This window comes from Nematostella vectensis, chromosome 3 (assembly GCF_932526225.1).
Source record: "Nematostella vectensis chromosome 3, jaNemVect1.1, whole genome shotgun sequence".
NCBI lineage: Eukaryota > Metazoa > Cnidaria > Anthozoa > Actiniaria > Edwardsiidae > Nematostella > Nematostella vectensis.
This window is the reverse complement of record NC_064036.1, coordinates 11,958,751-11,975,088: the sequence shown is the minus strand read 5'-3', so window position 1 is coordinate 11,975,088 and position 16,338 is coordinate 11,958,751. Positions and strand designations below refer to the sequence as shown.

Below are 16,338 nucleotides of genomic sequence, written 5' to 3'. Positions count from 1 at the left end.
CCGACAATAGAGGGATACAACGCAGTTTTTTTTATTTATTTATGATTCGATTCTGTCTTAAGATCCGATGGATTCCAGTAAGGCTAACGTCCCCATTACAGTATTTCACTGTTATCTTCATCAAAAACGACCAACGTTACTACGTTTAATGACGATTTGTCACACATTGTATCAATAAGAGGAGTTAAAACCGAATAAGATAAATATGTCTTTGTCTTGAGATTTTCGAAACCGTGCCAGACCATACAGAGAAGCAATCAACGTTTTTATTCTAAGAATGTTTAATTTCCATTTTGCTTTGTATCCAGACTTTATAAAAAGGTATGCGGAAAATTTTCATAAATCATAAATCATAAATCATACCAAATTCATAAATCATACCAAATTCATAAATCATACCAAAAAGGATGTATAATAAAAAACAGTGCGTACACGACATACAATCAAATTAGCCACCCAATCCCCACCCTCCTCCCCTTGGTCCACCTTTGTGATCTCCTTACAAAGTTCCGTTATTGCTGAATACAACCATGCTGTCTTTTTTTATACAAGTCTAGATATTCAGGCATGCGCAGATATCTGCAGCCTATCAATTCCTTAAAAATCTCGGTCATGGAAGTTTCGGAACAAACCTCACCACATAAGCGTTCTTGTTGGGTTCGTTCTTGTCTCAAAGCCTGCTGCATTAGGGTGACAAAATCGTTGACTGTCTTTACTGTTTTGAATGCATTCTGCCATGTGGACGATTTCCTGATGGGCTCCGTCACCTCTCTCTGTCCTGTCCCTTGGTGCCGGGTTAATTGTTCATACTGTTCATCGATGCTTTGGGCGGTTATCTCTGGTGGATTGGAGTGAGCTTGTGTGGTTCTAACCACTTCAGATGCTAGCGCTATCCATACACGTCTAGCCTTGTTGGACTTTGTCTGATCTTCTAATGTAATTTCTTCAAAGCTGATGCCATCATCAAGACAACCAACATCATGATTGTCATCATGATCACTACTGTCAGGCAGATACTTCACACTTTCACTATCATCGTATTTAGATTCACCATGACAACCATAAGTCCTATCGTCAACATCATCACGTAAATTATGGTCATCAACTGGGTGAATACCCTTGAATGATACTTTACGGGGAACAAAACTTAGGCGCCCAAACCTTGTCATCAGCTCTTCTTTAGTGCGACATTTTTCTGTTGCACTGGACGAGGTGTCAATAGTGGTGAGGTTCTTTTCATTGGTGTTACCACAAGATACCTTGCGTGAGCGCCGTGGGCGTACCACGTGATCATCCGGGGTGACGTCATCTTTCATTCCACCCTGTTTACGCATGCTTCTACTGTGCCCTTCACTGTCCCCTCCCCTGTAGGTAGAGTTTTTGCTGAAGCACTGTAGCTGGCCCAAGTCGACTGATATCCTCCGCCCTCGTTTGTTTTTTGTCTTCTGTTCTATCTTGTTGCTACCATCAGACATTCGATGTGAGCTGTTGAATCTTTGACAGTTTTGGTTTGCATTTGTTGCGGCGCTCTTATTTAAAGTCTCATGCTGAGATCTCATGCTGTTTGAAGATTTGACACTATAGCTTCGATAATTGTTTACGTTAGAAGTAAACATGGCTACTGGGTTGGTATTGTTGCTTTCTGTACTAAAGTCGTTAACACTTCGAGAGCTTGCTGCTAAAGATGTATTTCTCGGCCACGCTTTGATTATGCTATTCTTGAAGGAACTTGTTTTCGCACACGCCTTTTTGTCCCGTATTTGCAATTCATCATTTTCTTGTCTAAATGATCTTGCGCTGATTACCTTAACCTGTGAGAAACCACTTGACGAATCTTTCAAGTATTTGATAACATCAGGAAAGCCGTGTTTGCCGTTGCTACAAACTGAAGCTTCATAAGGCATGCTAGAGGCTTTCAACGCTGGATCTTTCGCTCTAGTAAGAGATTCATTTTTCTGGGTATCATTTTCCGTGTGTATATTTTGATCGCCGTCTCCCTCATCTGTTATTTTCATTGATCTCTTTTCCTTTGTTTCTATCGCTCTCCTAACAAATCCCAGGACTTCAGATCGGAGTTTCAATTGCAACATCTTTTCGTTGTCAATCTTCTTCCGGAACTCCTCTTTTTTGGAAGTCTCTGAAGAAAGAAAGAGTGAAAACCGCTTCTTGTCTTTTACCCGTGGATGGTGGTGAGGAGTTCTTGCTGTGAGATTGCTGACTGACGCGTCCGCACCATTGCTTATAAGCGAAAGACAACGTAAACTTGTTACTTTTATCGTAGCTGATACCCAGGCCGAGTACGTGACACATATTCTCATATTATATCTCCTTTTCTCACCTATCATCTATGCAAAAGAAACTTATTTCAAATAAGGATGCACTCGAGCATCCATGTATTTTAAAACAAAAAACATGTTTACAGGTACAGGATTTGTTATATACAGGTGGATGTTTGTATCTGTTCACATCATCATCGTCATCATCATCATCATCATCATCATCATCATCATCATCATCATCATCATCATTATTATTATTAAAACTACATTATTATTAGAACTACACCAGATTTATCGCAATCATGAGAACGAGAAGAAAAGATTATACTCGCGAAGAGTTCTCGAAGTTGAACAAGGAACCTTTACGCCTTTAGTATTTACATGCACTGGTGGGATGGGTACAAAGAATGTCTGCGTTTTAACAGTCGCCTCGCCGAGCTGCTAGCTGTTAAAAAGGGAGAACGCTATAGTGACACTATAAGCTGGATAAGGGCCAGAGTCTCCTTCGCCCTTCTCCGTTCTGCGCTTGTCTGCCTCAGAGGGTCAACGGCAAGAAATTACAGATTCGAGTTGAAGAACATTTACTTTAAAATTGCCAACTCTGAAAGCTCGGGTTGAATAAGATTAATGTACTTTTTAGTTTTTAGTTTTCTCGATATTTTAACACTCCATACTTTTAGAATTAGTTTTTTGCTTTTAAATTATTTGTACACATTGTTATCATTATTATTGAATTCATCAGTGTTTAAACAAAAATATTTTTAATGTCAAAAAATATTATTATTATTGTTATTGTTATTGTTATTTTTATTGTTATTGTTATTGTTATTGTTATTGTTATTGTTATTGTTATTGTTGTTGTTGTTGTTGTTGTTATTGTTATTGTTATTGTTATTGTTATTGTTATTGTTATTGTTATTGTTATTGTTATTGTTATTGTTATTGTTATTGTTATTGTTATTGTTATTGTTATTGTTATTGTTATTGTTATTGTTATTGTTATTGTTATTGTTATTGTTATTGTTATTGTTATTGTTATTGTTATTGTTATTGTTATTGTTATTGTTATTGTTATTGTTATTGTTATTGTTATTGTTATTGTTATTGTTATTGTTATTGTTATTGTTATTGTTATTGTTATTGTTATTGTTATTGTTATTGTTATTGTTATTGTTATTGTTATTGTTATTGTTATTGTTATTGTTATTGTTATTGTTATTGTTATTGTTATTGCCAATGAAGCACTGCGGGGTGCGTACATGGATGCTGACTGAGTGCAAGCATTTTTTTTGGAACAGGTGTTGACCCACCCCTATCCATTCTAGAAGTTTCCATCTGGGTCGAATCTGGGTCACCTCAACCTTATATTACGGGCCTGACATGATATTTAACAAGGGGTTGCCGCGTCTGACCCCATCATATTGGCAGTATTTTTACACATAGCGTACCTTTTACTATGATGTGACGGTATCATTTCGCTGGCACTACGTTGGCGCCCACTTTCTAAAGCAGTCTGTGGGCGCTTGATGAGTATTGCCCCCTGAAATAAATAAATCATCAATTTATAATTTTACATTGACCCTATCCACAGATCAATTTGTTGTTAATCAGCCACGAAGAGTGGCAATGGTAGGTTGATGGGTGACCGCAATCTCCATTCTCTTTGCCACATGCAAAAGACGTCCGTCCCATGTTTTGCTAATTTACCGATTCGAACAAGCTTGTGTTCAATGGAATTACTCTCTTAGAATCGTATTACATATGATGAATTGATAGCACACGTAATCAGGAAACCTATTATCAGTGAAGGATCTAGAGGGGTGGCGTGCCCCCCCTTCCCTTTCATACTAAAATTCAAATGGGAGCTAAAAGTCACATATCTACTTCTGTCATATCTTTTCTTATCTATAATAGGCCATTTATGCTATGGACATGGAAACCATCTCAGCTACCGCCATGCAGCGCCCCCTTCGTTTGATGCAAGGCGCGCCCTGCATTCTGGTAGTTGAGGTAGGTTTCTATTGTAATGCCCGCGCAAGCTTATAGTTGGATTTGCCTTGTCCTGGATTAGCCTAAGGGCAGGAGAAGGTAAAGCTATCCTTGCAGACCCGCAGTATCATCCCAGAGTTTGCAGCCTGGGTAACTCTATCCTCCTGCCCTTGTCCACCCCTTGATGAACGATCGATCTTAAGTTCCAGGAGTACCTCGGAAATGGATGAAACAGCTCTCCTTTGTAAACTAGCACTATGAATTCTTCGTCGCTGAATCGCAGATACCCTTGTGGCGACCTCTTTTTGCCTCTGTCTGAGCATGCGCGCATTGCGGTCTATGGTTCTTGCCGCGTACGCTTTTTCTCGCTCGATCAACTGGAGTTTTTTCTGTAGAACAGAGTCCTCCATGAGGTTCCTCGTTTTCGCTAAGCCATCGTGGAAAGAGAAAGTCTCCGTCGGAAGTCCGCGTGACATGATTTAGTGAAAATTTGAGTTCCTTCCCTTGTTTTTGTAGCGGCAAAAGGCATGCCTGGAACACAAGAACGGGCGAAAATTATTTTGTCTTTTTTTATGTGAGTATATTGTTAATAACCTTGCTGTTATCCAAAGATGTAATTCCCCCCTTCATTTAATTTCTTTTACTTTCCAATGGAAGCACGCGTGGTGTGTGTCTCACTGTTTGTTCTTTTATGTCTGTCCGTCCATTAAGACTGCCATATTAACAGAGTAGGAAAGGAAACTGGACTATTCCCCTTACCATTGCATGGCCTCTGCGCACTCTTTGGTTGAAAAGTTGGGAAGGAAAAGTTTGAAAGCCTGAGGCGTGTATCGTGGTGGCGCCCCATGAGGACACAAACCTACCCCAACCCCTACCCCCCCCCCCCCCCCCCCCCCCGCGTTATTACATCCCTATTTCGCCAAAAGTGGTCTATTTATTGCAAGTGATTATCCTAGCTATGCGGCGGAAGCTTTTGTTTGTGTGTTTAGTTCTTTGATTGCTCAAGTATGTCAGTCAATATCTGTATATCTATTTTCTCTATAAATATAGAACCATTACTGTATATTTTGCTTTAGATTGTAGCTAGACTTTTCCGGGTTCTTCTCCTCTGACGCGTGAGGCTCATTACTGTATATTTTGTTTCGGATTGAGGCTAAACGTTTTTCCGGGTTCTACTTCCCCATCTAAGTGGGTAGAAAAGCCATTTGTGGTTATCGGAATGGAATACCCTGGGTATTTTTAAATTTTGATTTTAAATAAAGGTGTCTATCTTTCTAAAACTGATGTTCAAGCTTTCACAGCACGATATCAAAATTAATGTCTAACTAAATGCATGACATCTGAATAACCATGAAAACAAATAGTTTGTGTAGAACCACCCGAGCAATCAAGGAATAGCATGACTTAGGCTTATATATCTTTCTCACCTCCCCCCTCTCTCTCCCTCTCTCTCTCTCTCTTTTTGCTGTACTACTACCCAAGAGCAGATCAAAGAAGATCAAAATGTGTTTCGAAAGTCTATGCCTATAAACTCACTGCCTTGAATACAGCGGCCATGTGCACAAAAAAGACTACCCGGTACGACAAGTAGGCTGTTATGAGATGCATTGAACACAATATGGTTTGTTCACAATTTGAGAAGATACGGAATACAAATTCCTTTCGATCTCAATCTTAATTGCGCCTCAGTAACAAAACAACATATAATTTCGGATACGTACCCCAGATGCCGGGTTATTAGCGTACGGTTGTTGAATCCAGGCACACGGTTACAGCTCCCTGGTTGGCGAGCCAGTATGTTTCCAGTGACTAGTGGAGTAATTACCTATTGATTGCTTGTGTGTTTATCTCTCCGGTTCATCCGTGCCGCCACGGGCTTCCCGTAGATGTCAACCTTCTCAATTCTCAACGTGACTTGTTCACAGCATGCCTTCTGACGTATTAACACTATAGACATATCAAATGATATGAAAACAAAGATTTTTAGGGACAGAACCTATCTGTTTCAACCACAAAGGACCGTCTTTTTTACCGAAATTTGCCAAATGGAATAATAAAACTGCAGTAGGACCAAACTTTAAAAACTTCACCTATTTCTCCGATGGCTTAAAGTACAAATCTTTGTAGTTATTCATTCTTGAATTGTGTCTTTCTATGCACTTATAAAAGTTAATTGTAGACTTCTGATTGGCTCCTAAATGATATCACCAATTACCTTAATGGGCTATAAATTCTTTTCAATATCAGCAATTGTTAGTAACTGAGTGGTAAAGTGTTTTTTCATTGTGGAAATATACGCTCTTTTTAAAGAGTTATTAAAATAACTTGGAAACAGATAATCGGCCTCTATCCAGAACTGACTATCTTTGATATGCCTGCTGGTGTTGACGGGTCAACCGTTAAACTCACATTGCTTTAGATCGTAGCTTTGCAAAATATGATTCGCTAAAACCGAAAACTTAATTTATATTTAATGGATCAATGGGCACGGAATGAAGTTCCTATACGCTCCGACAATAATATAGCCAATGTGTTATATTTTATAAATGGCACTTATTAGATCTTTGTGTCTGCTATGAAGCGCATTTCATGGCATAGCTTGGTACGGGTTTGTAGGGTACTAGATCTTTTTCCTATTCCTTGTTTTGGAAGAAGGGTCGCAAGGCCTAGCGCAAACGCTGTTATTCGTGGCCAACGGTTCCTCGACCCTACCCTACCCCCCTTATTTATGTTGCTTGCGCTAGTGCCAGTCTCTTTGGCGTGGTTTCGCAGCTGCACGCTGTTGCCTGTGTATTTTTATTCTCGGCTGAAGGAGAGTCTAAGAATAGGTAGAAAAGGCCACCAAATTCTTTATAAAATCTTCTCAAGACTCAATTAAATGCCCCCGAAGAAGAAACGAGACGCCGAGAGCTCATCTGAGTCAGAATGTAAAAAAGCAAAGACAGAAAATGAAATCGTAGATGCAGAGAGAAGTGAATCGGCCACGGAACCGAGTGACAATGGAACGGATGATCATGTCCGTTCAGAAAAAGCTAATGCAGCATCGGCTGAGAGAAGCGAGGTTAGGAATGTGAGTTATTATTAGGGGGGATAATCGAGACGTCAGGGGCTATATGCGTGGGTTTTCGAGCTATGGACGCCACTCCACTGCGGACAGGAGGTTTCGTTATTACAGATAGCTTGTAGCTTGGTAATAATTGCATGCATGAGCTTTCATTTAAAAGAAATACAATGTACAAAGAGGATATCTAGCCGCTAGAGAAGCTAGGGGGGCCTTATCCGGTTAAAGTAGTGGTATATGCATTCGATTGACCCTAACCACAAAGTTTCCTGTCTTTTTATGGGACCTTGTAGAGACTTTAAGCTGAAGATACCCACAATGTGCTAAAACACGTTTTTATTCGAAATTAATTATAATAATGATTGTCTATAAAGATGTATAGGCGTATTAGAATAATTTAAATGTCTCTTATTACTAAGTATTCTGCCTCATTCATGTCGCTGTGAAAAGGAATTGTAAATTAACAGTAAATAATTTTTTTCTCATGGATTATTTCGTATCCGGATGACAGCGATATTCGGAAATTGGTTTTTCGTCCAGACATATGCTTAAAAGCTAACCCTTGCCTATCGTAAAAATATATTTTCAATCTCCCCCTATTGAAATAGGATATTAATTATAAAGTTTTTCTATTAGGTGTGTTGATTTTTAAAGTAGAGCTCGTATCCAAATATTTTTCTTTAATTTTTGGCTCTTTGGCATATGAACTTTTTTATCGTATTATAATGAAGAATACTTTCAACTACTCTATATAAACATAAAAACGTGATTGGATATGTGCACACATTTATTGACTTTTGGCTTTTTTTTCTATGCTCAACAGTAGATGATAATTTCAAGCAAAAAAAAAAAACAATTATGAATTTTTGCAGTTTTATAAATGATGAATAGTCCATTTGGCTTGAGCATGTTTTAGATACTTAAATACTTGCTACACAAAATACAAAAACAAGAAATTTTCCAGACAATTGCTCTTGGAAAGACTATGAAAACATGTTCATGAGAACATCCTTTCTTGATGGTCTTTGAAGCATAGATGGCAAAAACTAGCCAGAGGGTAATTATTATTGTCTTTGTGAAACGGCCTGCAGCATGTGTCTCTGTAGTTCATGAGATGGACATGTATTGCTGAAGCGGTTATCTTGCACAACCCTAGGGGTACTCAGCTATTAATATAATGGTTGTGGTGGGAGGGGGGGGGGGGGGGGGGGTGGCAGCCTAAAATTTAATGCCTCTCAAAAATACCAATAAAAGAAACATTCCCCTCCAACAATACCTAAATCTGTATTTGGTACTTCCGAAATATTTCAAGGCTAGAAATATACCACCTTAAAACCAAGACCCTGAATTCTATAATAATAAAGTTGTCAACCCACTTGGAAAATTCAATCCTCCCCAAATCAGGTGGATTGGCCAAGGGGGGGGGGGGGGTGCGCAGTTATAGGTCCCATGGAAAAATCATAGCATTTGAAGATTCCTCAACAAGAAATGACCCCCTTTTTTGGCCGCCGAGGGGGGTGCATGCTCACCTGGCACACCCCTCTTTGTACCTGTCTGCAAATACCCCGCCCAGACACATGGCCAAAATATTGACATATAAAGTGCAAAAAAAAACAGTATGAACAAGTATCTAATTCAAATATTTTTTTAGCTCTTGCACATGTCATATCAACTCACAAGAAGGTTGTGATGTTTTATTGAAATCAGCACTTAAAATAAAAAAATGTGAATATTCCGTAGTTGGCTAGCTATATTGTTGCAACTGTTGTATTTGGCCTTTAAAAGTGGAAAAGAATTAGACAAATTGTGCTAAAGTGTTTTGCTGTGCAGAAAAAATGGTTTAAATAATCAAACAAATTGTAAATAATTAAGGTTAGGCAACCTTAAAATTAAAAAAAGATAGTGTACCATTTTGACAAGGGTTCTAGTTAATCACCCTATTAATCCCCTGGACCCATTCCTTGATTGTCTACACAGTAAGATGTACACATTTGTTAAGAGTTGCTGTTTGAATTTGAATAGTTGAATCTATTATTGATCTGTTATTGTAAAGGTGCGCCCATCTACACCATGTGGGACTCTTTTGATTTGTGGAGGTACAAACTGGGATCTTATTGGCCGCAAAGAGCTCCCAAAATCAGCTAGTAAGTCAAATAAAGAATATTGATTAATTAATTTAATGTTGTAATTTAGGTTGAGATGAAAGCTTAGACAAGACATTTGTCCCTACCCCCTTTTGGCTACCAAGGGAAGTGATTTCCATATGAAATAATAAAAATAAGGGTTAGAATCCTCTTTCCCATTGTGTAAAGGATTTTTTGTTACAAAACAGCTAGATCTGCCATGTCTGAATATTAAATACATTTGAAGCTTATAAAAGTGATACATTTGAAGCTTATAAAAGTTCACCTTGGTAAAGTGGTCTGCACTAGAGCTTTGGCCCATTCCCTTAAGTGAACATATCTACAATTGCACATTCAGCCACTCAGTATTATCTCAACCAAGTCAGATATCGCTCTGAACTTTCCGTGTGCCTCAAAGTGATTCAAAGTGCCTCTTTGATTGGTTGTGTGTACATTATGATCTTATAAACAATTGAAAGACTTATTTGTCATGCCTAAAAGTGGTTAAAGTCTCCCATGGTAATTATTGTTTACTTGTTTGCATGAGTACAGTTGGAGTGACAATTTGAGTGGGTTTCAAACAAATACATTAACTATGGTCATACATGCTTTTATTTAAGCACTGCAGGTTACGGCACATGGAATCTTTAGTGCAACCTCATTTGAAATCCGCATTTCAATTTTTTATCAATGTTTGATCTACAGAAAACTATGGTGGACCTAATTTATGGGAGCCTCATCTGATCTCAACATTGTCAGGAATTCGAGTGCGCCATGCTGCCTCTGGTCCAAGTGCTTGTCACAGTATCATCGTATGTGAAGATGGGCGTGTCATGAGTTTTGGTACATATACTGGAAAAAATTATTATGTCACGTTATTATGTCACATTTCCCACACGCTCGCACTTTGTTGTGAGACTTGAGACTAACACAATCAAGGCAAGATTATTTGTGGCTGTACCACATTTTGACTATTATTACCTTTGCCCTAACCCTTCCTTCCTTTGTTTCCTTTTTCACTACATTATCTTATATCTTTGCCTCTACGTTGCCTTAAGTGAACAGGGTGTAAATATAGACTTTTTTACTACATTTTCTACGTGAACAGGGCGGAATGATAAGGGTCAGCTTGGTCATGGTACAACTGAGCGCTGCGATGTACCAAAAGTGATTGACAGACTTAAGATGCACACCATTGTACAAGCAAGCTGTGGAAGAGGACACACCCTTATTTTAACAGGTTTGAACTGCTATTGATATGTGCAGTATGTCAAATTTCAAAATTGAACTTATTGACTTTTTTTTAAGATGCTGGTCTTGTGTTTGGCTTTGGTGATAATAAGCTTGGACAGATAGGACAAGGTCACCAAAAGCCGACTAGCCTACCATGTCCACTACAGGTTAGTGTTTAGGCTGCATATGTCCCCTCCCCCATTTTAAAACCACCATGTGATATTCCTCAGAACTGTAAAATCTTAGTTTGCTAATTAAGAGTGTGGCTAGAAAACAGTTTTTGTTTCTGTTTTTTTGGGGGAGAGGGGTCTCCTTTGTTGTGCCTTTTAACCATGGGGGGGGGGGGGGGGGGGGAACTTGGGGTTGGCTGAGCAGGACCCAGCTGGCCATACTTTCAATGATTTTGCTTTGAAGTATGAATAAGCATGTGGAAATCAACAAAGAACAATGAATCCCCCTTTTCATGATTTATTTATTTATTATTTAGTTGCTGTCACCACACTACAAAAAACAAGTAACATGATGAGGGGAGACAAACAGACTCGAGGTCAAATAGTAGCATCCCAAACACATTACAGTATACATACATAAAATACAATATTGAACTCTTATAAACAAGTTACAAAATAAACATACAGCTACTAGCAGTCCATCAGCAATGACCTGCAGTAAGGGCATATGGATTTCTAGGACCATATCTGGTCAATGTCAAAAGCATTTGCTATTGAAACTCCTGTAGGTTGCAGACTGATTAAAATAGATCTTCATATTTACCATTTATTTAACATGTTTAAGCAAATTTACTCATTAAATTGAAATTATTATAAAAAAATTATAGCTTGGTTATATGTTCTTCTGTCTATTTTACTAGATTATGCACCCTACGGATAAAAAAGTTACAAAGGTCTGTTGTGGGGCCGAGTTCAGTATGTTGCTAGATGAGAATGGAGATATTTTCTCATTTGGCAGTCCGGAATATGGCCAACTGGGTCACAACACAGATGGCCAGTACATTGTCAGCTCCAACAAGATGGGCTTTCAGTGTGAAGTCCTTCCTCGTCGTTTGGTCGTTTTTGTGGAGCGCAATAAAGATGGATTTGTGAATCACATCGAAGGAGTCAAAATCAAGGATGTAGTTTGTGGCAATAATCATACAGTGAGTAAAGTATGATTTGTATATTAGTAGGAGCATTTAATAAAGCATAAAAGTATCAGCATTTTAATCATGCAATGATTCATGTCTAGATGGCCTTAGATGAGCAAGGGCGAGTGTTCACTTGGGGGTTTGGTGGGTATGGTCGATTAGGCCACCAGCAACCAAAAGATGAGCATGTTCCAAGACTTCTTACTTTCTTCAACACCAAAGGTCTGATAATCCTTTTTTTCATTGATTCTGGTACCGTAGGCAAGACCTTCTAGGGAGCAATAATGCTCAAGTATAACCCAGATCCATTTATTGCTTTCAAGTGCAGTTGTGACTTCATATGACAGATTTGTATTTAGGCAGGCACCCACTTGATTACACTACAATGTCCTGATTTCAAATTTCTACAAGTGAATATGAGAGATAAAACCTCTATTAAGAAGACACCTCCATATTCAGAACTATATTCTTTTCTCTTTTTTTTTTTTTTTGATGACCACTATTTAGGGCTTTTTTGTTTTTTTTTTGCTGTAACATGCAATGCTTCTATGACTACTGCAAACGTTGATTTTACTCCATTAATTCACCATGAAAAAAAAAACAAGACTACCATACAAAAGGATAATGCTTCTTCTGATGGATTTTATTACATTACAAATATCTAGTCATGGACAGTAGGATCTAGAAGTGTTTAAATGATTTATTTGATTATTATGCTCCACATTGCATCTTTGTCTGTCCTCTAGCAATATTAACTGCTCTTATGCACTGTATGTTTTCAACAGGGAATCCCTCAGTGATCTTTGCTGGCTCCACATATTCCATGGCTGTCTGCATGGGGCAGCTTTACTTCTGGGGCCAGACCAAACAGTCAGGCGAGGCAGCTATGTACCCCAAGCCTGTCCAAGATCTGAGTGGCTGGCAAGTTAGAAGTGTTGGATGCTCGTAAGTTTCATTATGTTTATTCATCAGTTACATAGAGTAGTGTCTCATTCTTTATGCATACAGTATCTTTTCACTGAATTCATGCGTGTCATGAATGTCATAACATTTTGATTTCGTTTAAATGACACTGGATGAGAAACTAATGGTTTTTTAAAGAATCACCAAAACCATCCCCAATCAATAAATTGAGCTTGTACTCATATCAAAACAGATTGTGGATTTGTTGTAATCAAGACGATGACCTAATGATAACACTAAATTTTCATTCTTCAGGAAATCCAGTATTGTAATTGCAGCTGATGACAGTGTAGTAAGCTGGGGTCCAAGTCCCACCTATGGGGAATTGGTAAGTGTCATCAGAAGAGATATGTGGCATACAGTTTAACCCCCCAAACATTTTTTTACTGCGTTTTCACTTAAATAGTCTCTGTCACCTGCCACCAAGTGTGAAAAAGAACTCATTTTCCATCTGCAGATTTGATTTCCAATATGTATTGAAAACAAAAATGAGGGTGTGGCTAACAAGGTCCATTAAAAAAATTATCTAGATGCCTCAGTCAAGAGGTTCAAGGGGTCCTCCCCTTGATTTTATTTTGTTTAGTAATGTGTTGGATTATAATTGATCATTCTATATTGATATTTTATGCTTTCCCACTTGCATATATAACGAGAGCTGCTTTAACCCACATTTGGTTTACTGGGCATGAATACTGGCAGCAAGTGACACATACATGTGTTTCCCTAGCCTAGTGCTAATGAATAGGGTTCAATGCAATATACCCCTAACAGGTGGACAACTGTTACATAACAATAACACGGGGTACCAATCAATGAATTATATTGCACAGGGCTCCGGTCATAATACAATTTGCATTACTAGTGGGAAAGCATAAAAATTCTATTCTCTAGCAAATATTTTCTCTTTGTCTGTTGTATATCAGGGCTATGGCCTGAAGAAGGGAGGTCAGAAGTCATCAACAAACCCTAAAATTGTTGAACCCCTTGAGGATATTTATGTGCATTCCGTAACATGTGGTATGGGACATACCCTCTTTATCGCCAAAGATGTTACACCAGAGGATAAGACTATGCTGGGAAAGAAGCCAGTTTATACACCTGTGAAGGGTTAATACTCAGCCCTGCATCAACTCACAGTGTCTCGGACAAGCTGTGATATACAAGTCCCAAGACCTCAGACGAGCCCTCCCCTCTGTTAAGCAGCAATAGAGTATAAGTCTGCTGCCTCATTATGTTTTTAAACTTAAAAGCTTAAAGGCTTTTTTGCTATTTCCGTTACACTCTAGGGAACCACAGAAAACGATTCAAGCTAAATACATTTTTGTATTTGTTCTTAATTTCTGTTATATAGCCTTTAATTCATCATCCTTGTATTATATAAAGTTGCAGTAATTTATACCAGAATATGTGCTAGATTCTTTATATATCACTTATTATTTATAAAGTGATGACTTATCACCTATATGGTAAAATTTTATTTGAAGGAAGCAACATTTAGTGATATTTTTGTCAAATATTCCACTCTTGTAAGATGCATAGCCATGGATTGCTGAAGGGGATGTGTATTTATAGCAATAGATATCATAAGCAAATAGATATCATAAGCAAATTTTTATGCAAAAAGATTTTGCATAAAAAAAGACTACTGTTGACAGTCTAGGGAAGTGGTCCTGTCCACTACACCCACACTTGGCTACGCACCTGAATGAAACAGAGTGTGATACTTGCCGACAAGACCAGAGTTATAAAACAAGTCTAGCAAAAATATTAAATAAAAATTTAAATTGCTGGTTTATGTGATTTTAGTTGCTAAGGTGTTTTCTCTTTTGGCCCCCTCATCCCTTCCTTATTGCAGTCCCTGCAGACAACATACATTGCAAATCAAACCAGATGCAGCACAGGCTTACCAACCTCTCACTCAGTCCCCAGTCAATCCAAGTAACTAGCTCGAATATTTTCACAATTGATCACCTGCAATTGTCCTATAATTGTCTTATATCCTAAAATAAAGGTGACAACAAACTCGCATTGCTTTGTGATGTGTATTTATTCAGAATAAGCGGTGTTTCTAACGTTTGAGCAGTTGAAGGATTCAGCATTTCCGTACTTGATGCCTCTACGTTGGAAATACCGCTTATTCTGAGCTACTGGGATCGATTGGAGACTGAGAGGTTGGTAAGCCTGTGGATGCAGGTTAATTTCCATTTAATTTATTCTGTAATAACTTACATTTGATTAATTCCAAGGTCATCGTTCCAGATATAATGACCCTAATTCAACTTTAATTGCATCATAAATCTGGGAATGCATAATTAATGAGCCTTGCAGTGTAATCGTATGCTAGGAAGAAAGCTGCATTCACAGGCAGAGCCCTAATAAGAATTGCCCCAAACCCTGTGTATAAAGCTGTGAATCCCTCGTAGCGAACCAAAGTACGCAGTACGTCAAGAACTCTACCATATCGACCTGGTGGTGCTGTCTGATATCGAGTTTTTAAAACGTCCGCTGGGAGTCCGGCAGTCCAGTACGCCATTCCTGCAATTGCTCCGGAAACTAATACACCGCCCGGACCGATATGTCGGGTTAAATGATTTTTTTCGCCGGTGATTGCCCTATGACAGAGTTCATTAGTGAAAAACATGGCACCCCAGCCAGGTATATCACGCATTGCCGTCACGGAGATTCCCTTGTACACCCCTCTAACACCTGCCTCGCGGTAGATCCTTCGTAAGCAGTCCACAGGCCCGCCGTATGAGCTTCCACCGAAAGCTTTTTCTATCTGTAGAATACACTTTACCCGGTCCAGAGGCGTTAAAACAAATGATGTAGCAACTCCAGCAATCATTCCTGCTGCTAAAGAGCGTAATAGCTCCGGGTCTTTAGATACCGGTAGCTTGTAACTCTTGACAAACGATACACATGAAAATAAGACAGTTGTATTGGGAATAGAATTCAGGATTGGAACTGTCACTCCACGAAATAAATAATAAACTCCTTCGTTTCTAATAATTTTGAAGAAGCAGTCGAATGAGTTCTTATACATCCACGGTTCGCCAGGTTTAGGTAAAGGCATTGCTTGTAGTCGAACTTTGATTGTGTCGAGAGGAAATCCTACAAGATTCGCTGCAGCCCCAGCGGCTGACCCGGCGATACTATTTTTCAGTACCGAGAATTTGGGTCGAGTGGAGTCTATTTCTTTTTCCTGTGATACTTCCATGTTAACTTCTGAATATGTGGCGCTGGTTTTGACGGGTACATTTTGGTCGGTGGTTTCCATTTTGAGCTGCGTGTTCGAAGTCTTGCGTTTTTACGGTTGGTTTGTTGATATCATTGACCCGCCAATTGCGCAACACCGCTGACACATACCTGTGTTTTTGTGGCTGGCCGCTCATTATTTCAGGAAAACAAAAAGATAGTCATGAAAATGGAAACTATTCTAAATTATGCCTCAAAGTCAACATCCATAGAAATTATTTCAAAATGTAATTGAAAAGTAATGAAAGTGTACTTTGAAAATTTGACGGAAAATAACACGGTGCAGTTATT

At 38.7% G+C, this 16,338-nt stretch overlaps 3 protein-coding genes across 5 annotated transcripts; 1 reads left to right on the top strand and 2 right to left on the bottom strand.

Annotated features, from left to right (window-relative positions):
• Positions 1 to 263: 263 nt before the first annotated feature.
• LOC116603539 lies at positions 264 to 6,375 on the bottom strand. Of its 2 annotated transcripts, XM_032364873.2 has the most exons (4): positions 5,990 to 6,375; positions 4,484 to 4,799; positions 3,728 to 3,819; positions 264 to 2,238 (listed from the first exon to the last, which is right to left on the bottom strand). In XM_032364873.2, the coding sequence occupies exons 2-4, from the start codon at positions 4,742 to 4,744 to the stop codon at positions 513 to 515; spliced, it is 2,079 nt and encodes a 692-aa protein (XP_032220764.2). In that variant the 5' UTR covers positions 4,745 to 4,799; positions 5,990 to 6,375; the 3' UTR covers positions 264 to 512. The 2 variants fall into 2 exon arrangements, with proteins under 2 accessions (XP_032220764.2, XP_048580695.1); XM_048724738.1 differs by lacking the exons at positions 4,484 to 4,799; positions 5,990 to 6,375 and having other exon boundaries at positions 264 to 2,345.
• A 635-nt stretch (positions 6,376 to 7,010) lies between these two features.
• On the top strand, positions 7,011 to 14,581 carry LOC5520011 (protein RCC2 homolog). Of its 2 annotated transcripts, none has more exons than XM_032365073.2 (10): positions 7,011 to 7,338; positions 9,383 to 9,473; positions 10,158 to 10,295; positions 10,561 to 10,692; positions 10,761 to 10,852; positions 11,557 to 11,841; positions 11,931 to 12,051; positions 12,615 to 12,774; positions 13,048 to 13,120; positions 13,716 to 14,581. In XM_032365073.2, exons 1-10 carry the CDS (start codon positions 7,147 to 7,149, stop codon positions 13,902 to 13,904), a joined length of 1,473 nt encoding a protein of 490 aa, XP_032220964.2. In that variant the 5' UTR covers positions 7,011 to 7,146; the 3' UTR covers positions 13,905 to 14,581. The 2 variants fall into 2 exon arrangements, with proteins under 2 accessions (XP_032220964.2, XP_001639937.2); XM_001639887.3 differs by having other exon boundaries at positions 7,012 to 7,329.
• A 385-nt stretch (positions 14,582 to 14,966) lies between these two features.
• Positions 14,967 to 16,314, bottom strand: LOC5520010 (mitochondrial carnitine/acylcarnitine carrier protein). The gene has a single exon (XM_001639819.3). It carries the CDS (start codon positions 16,067 to 16,069, stop codon positions 15,083 to 15,085), a length of 987 nt encoding a protein of 328 aa, XP_001639869.3. The 5' UTR covers positions 16,070 to 16,314; the 3' UTR covers positions 14,967 to 15,082.
• Positions 16,315 to 16,338: the final 24 nt, after the last annotated feature.

Coding starts and splice junctions, on each gene's coding strand:
- LOC116603539 (XM_032364873.2), bottom strand. CDS start 4,744: ATGTCACGCGGACTTCCGACGGAGACTTTCTCTTTCCACGATGGCTTA. Junction 3,820..4,483: donor CTGTTTCATCCATTTCCGAG/GTACTCCTGGAA, acceptor TATTTATTTCAG/GGGGCAATACTCATCAAGCG. Junction 2,239..3,727: donor CCGTCACATCATAGTAAAAG/GTACGCTATGTG, acceptor TTCGCTTATAAG/CAATGGTGCGGACGCGTCAG.
- LOC5520011 (XM_032365073.2), top strand. CDS start 7,147: ATGCCCCCGAAGAAGAAACGAGACGCCGAGAGCTCATCTGAGTCAGAA. Junction 7,339..9,382: donor AGAGAAGCGAGGTTAGGAAT/GTGAGTTATTAT, acceptor GTTATTGTAAAG/GTGCGCCCATCTACACCATG. Junction 11,842..11,930: donor TTTGTGGCAATAATCATACA/GTGAGTAAAGTA, acceptor ATTCATGTCTAG/ATGGCCTTAGATGAGCAAGG.
- LOC5520010 (XM_001639819.3), bottom strand. CDS start 16,069: ATGGAAACCACCGACCAAAATGTACCCGTCAAAACCAGCGCCACATAT.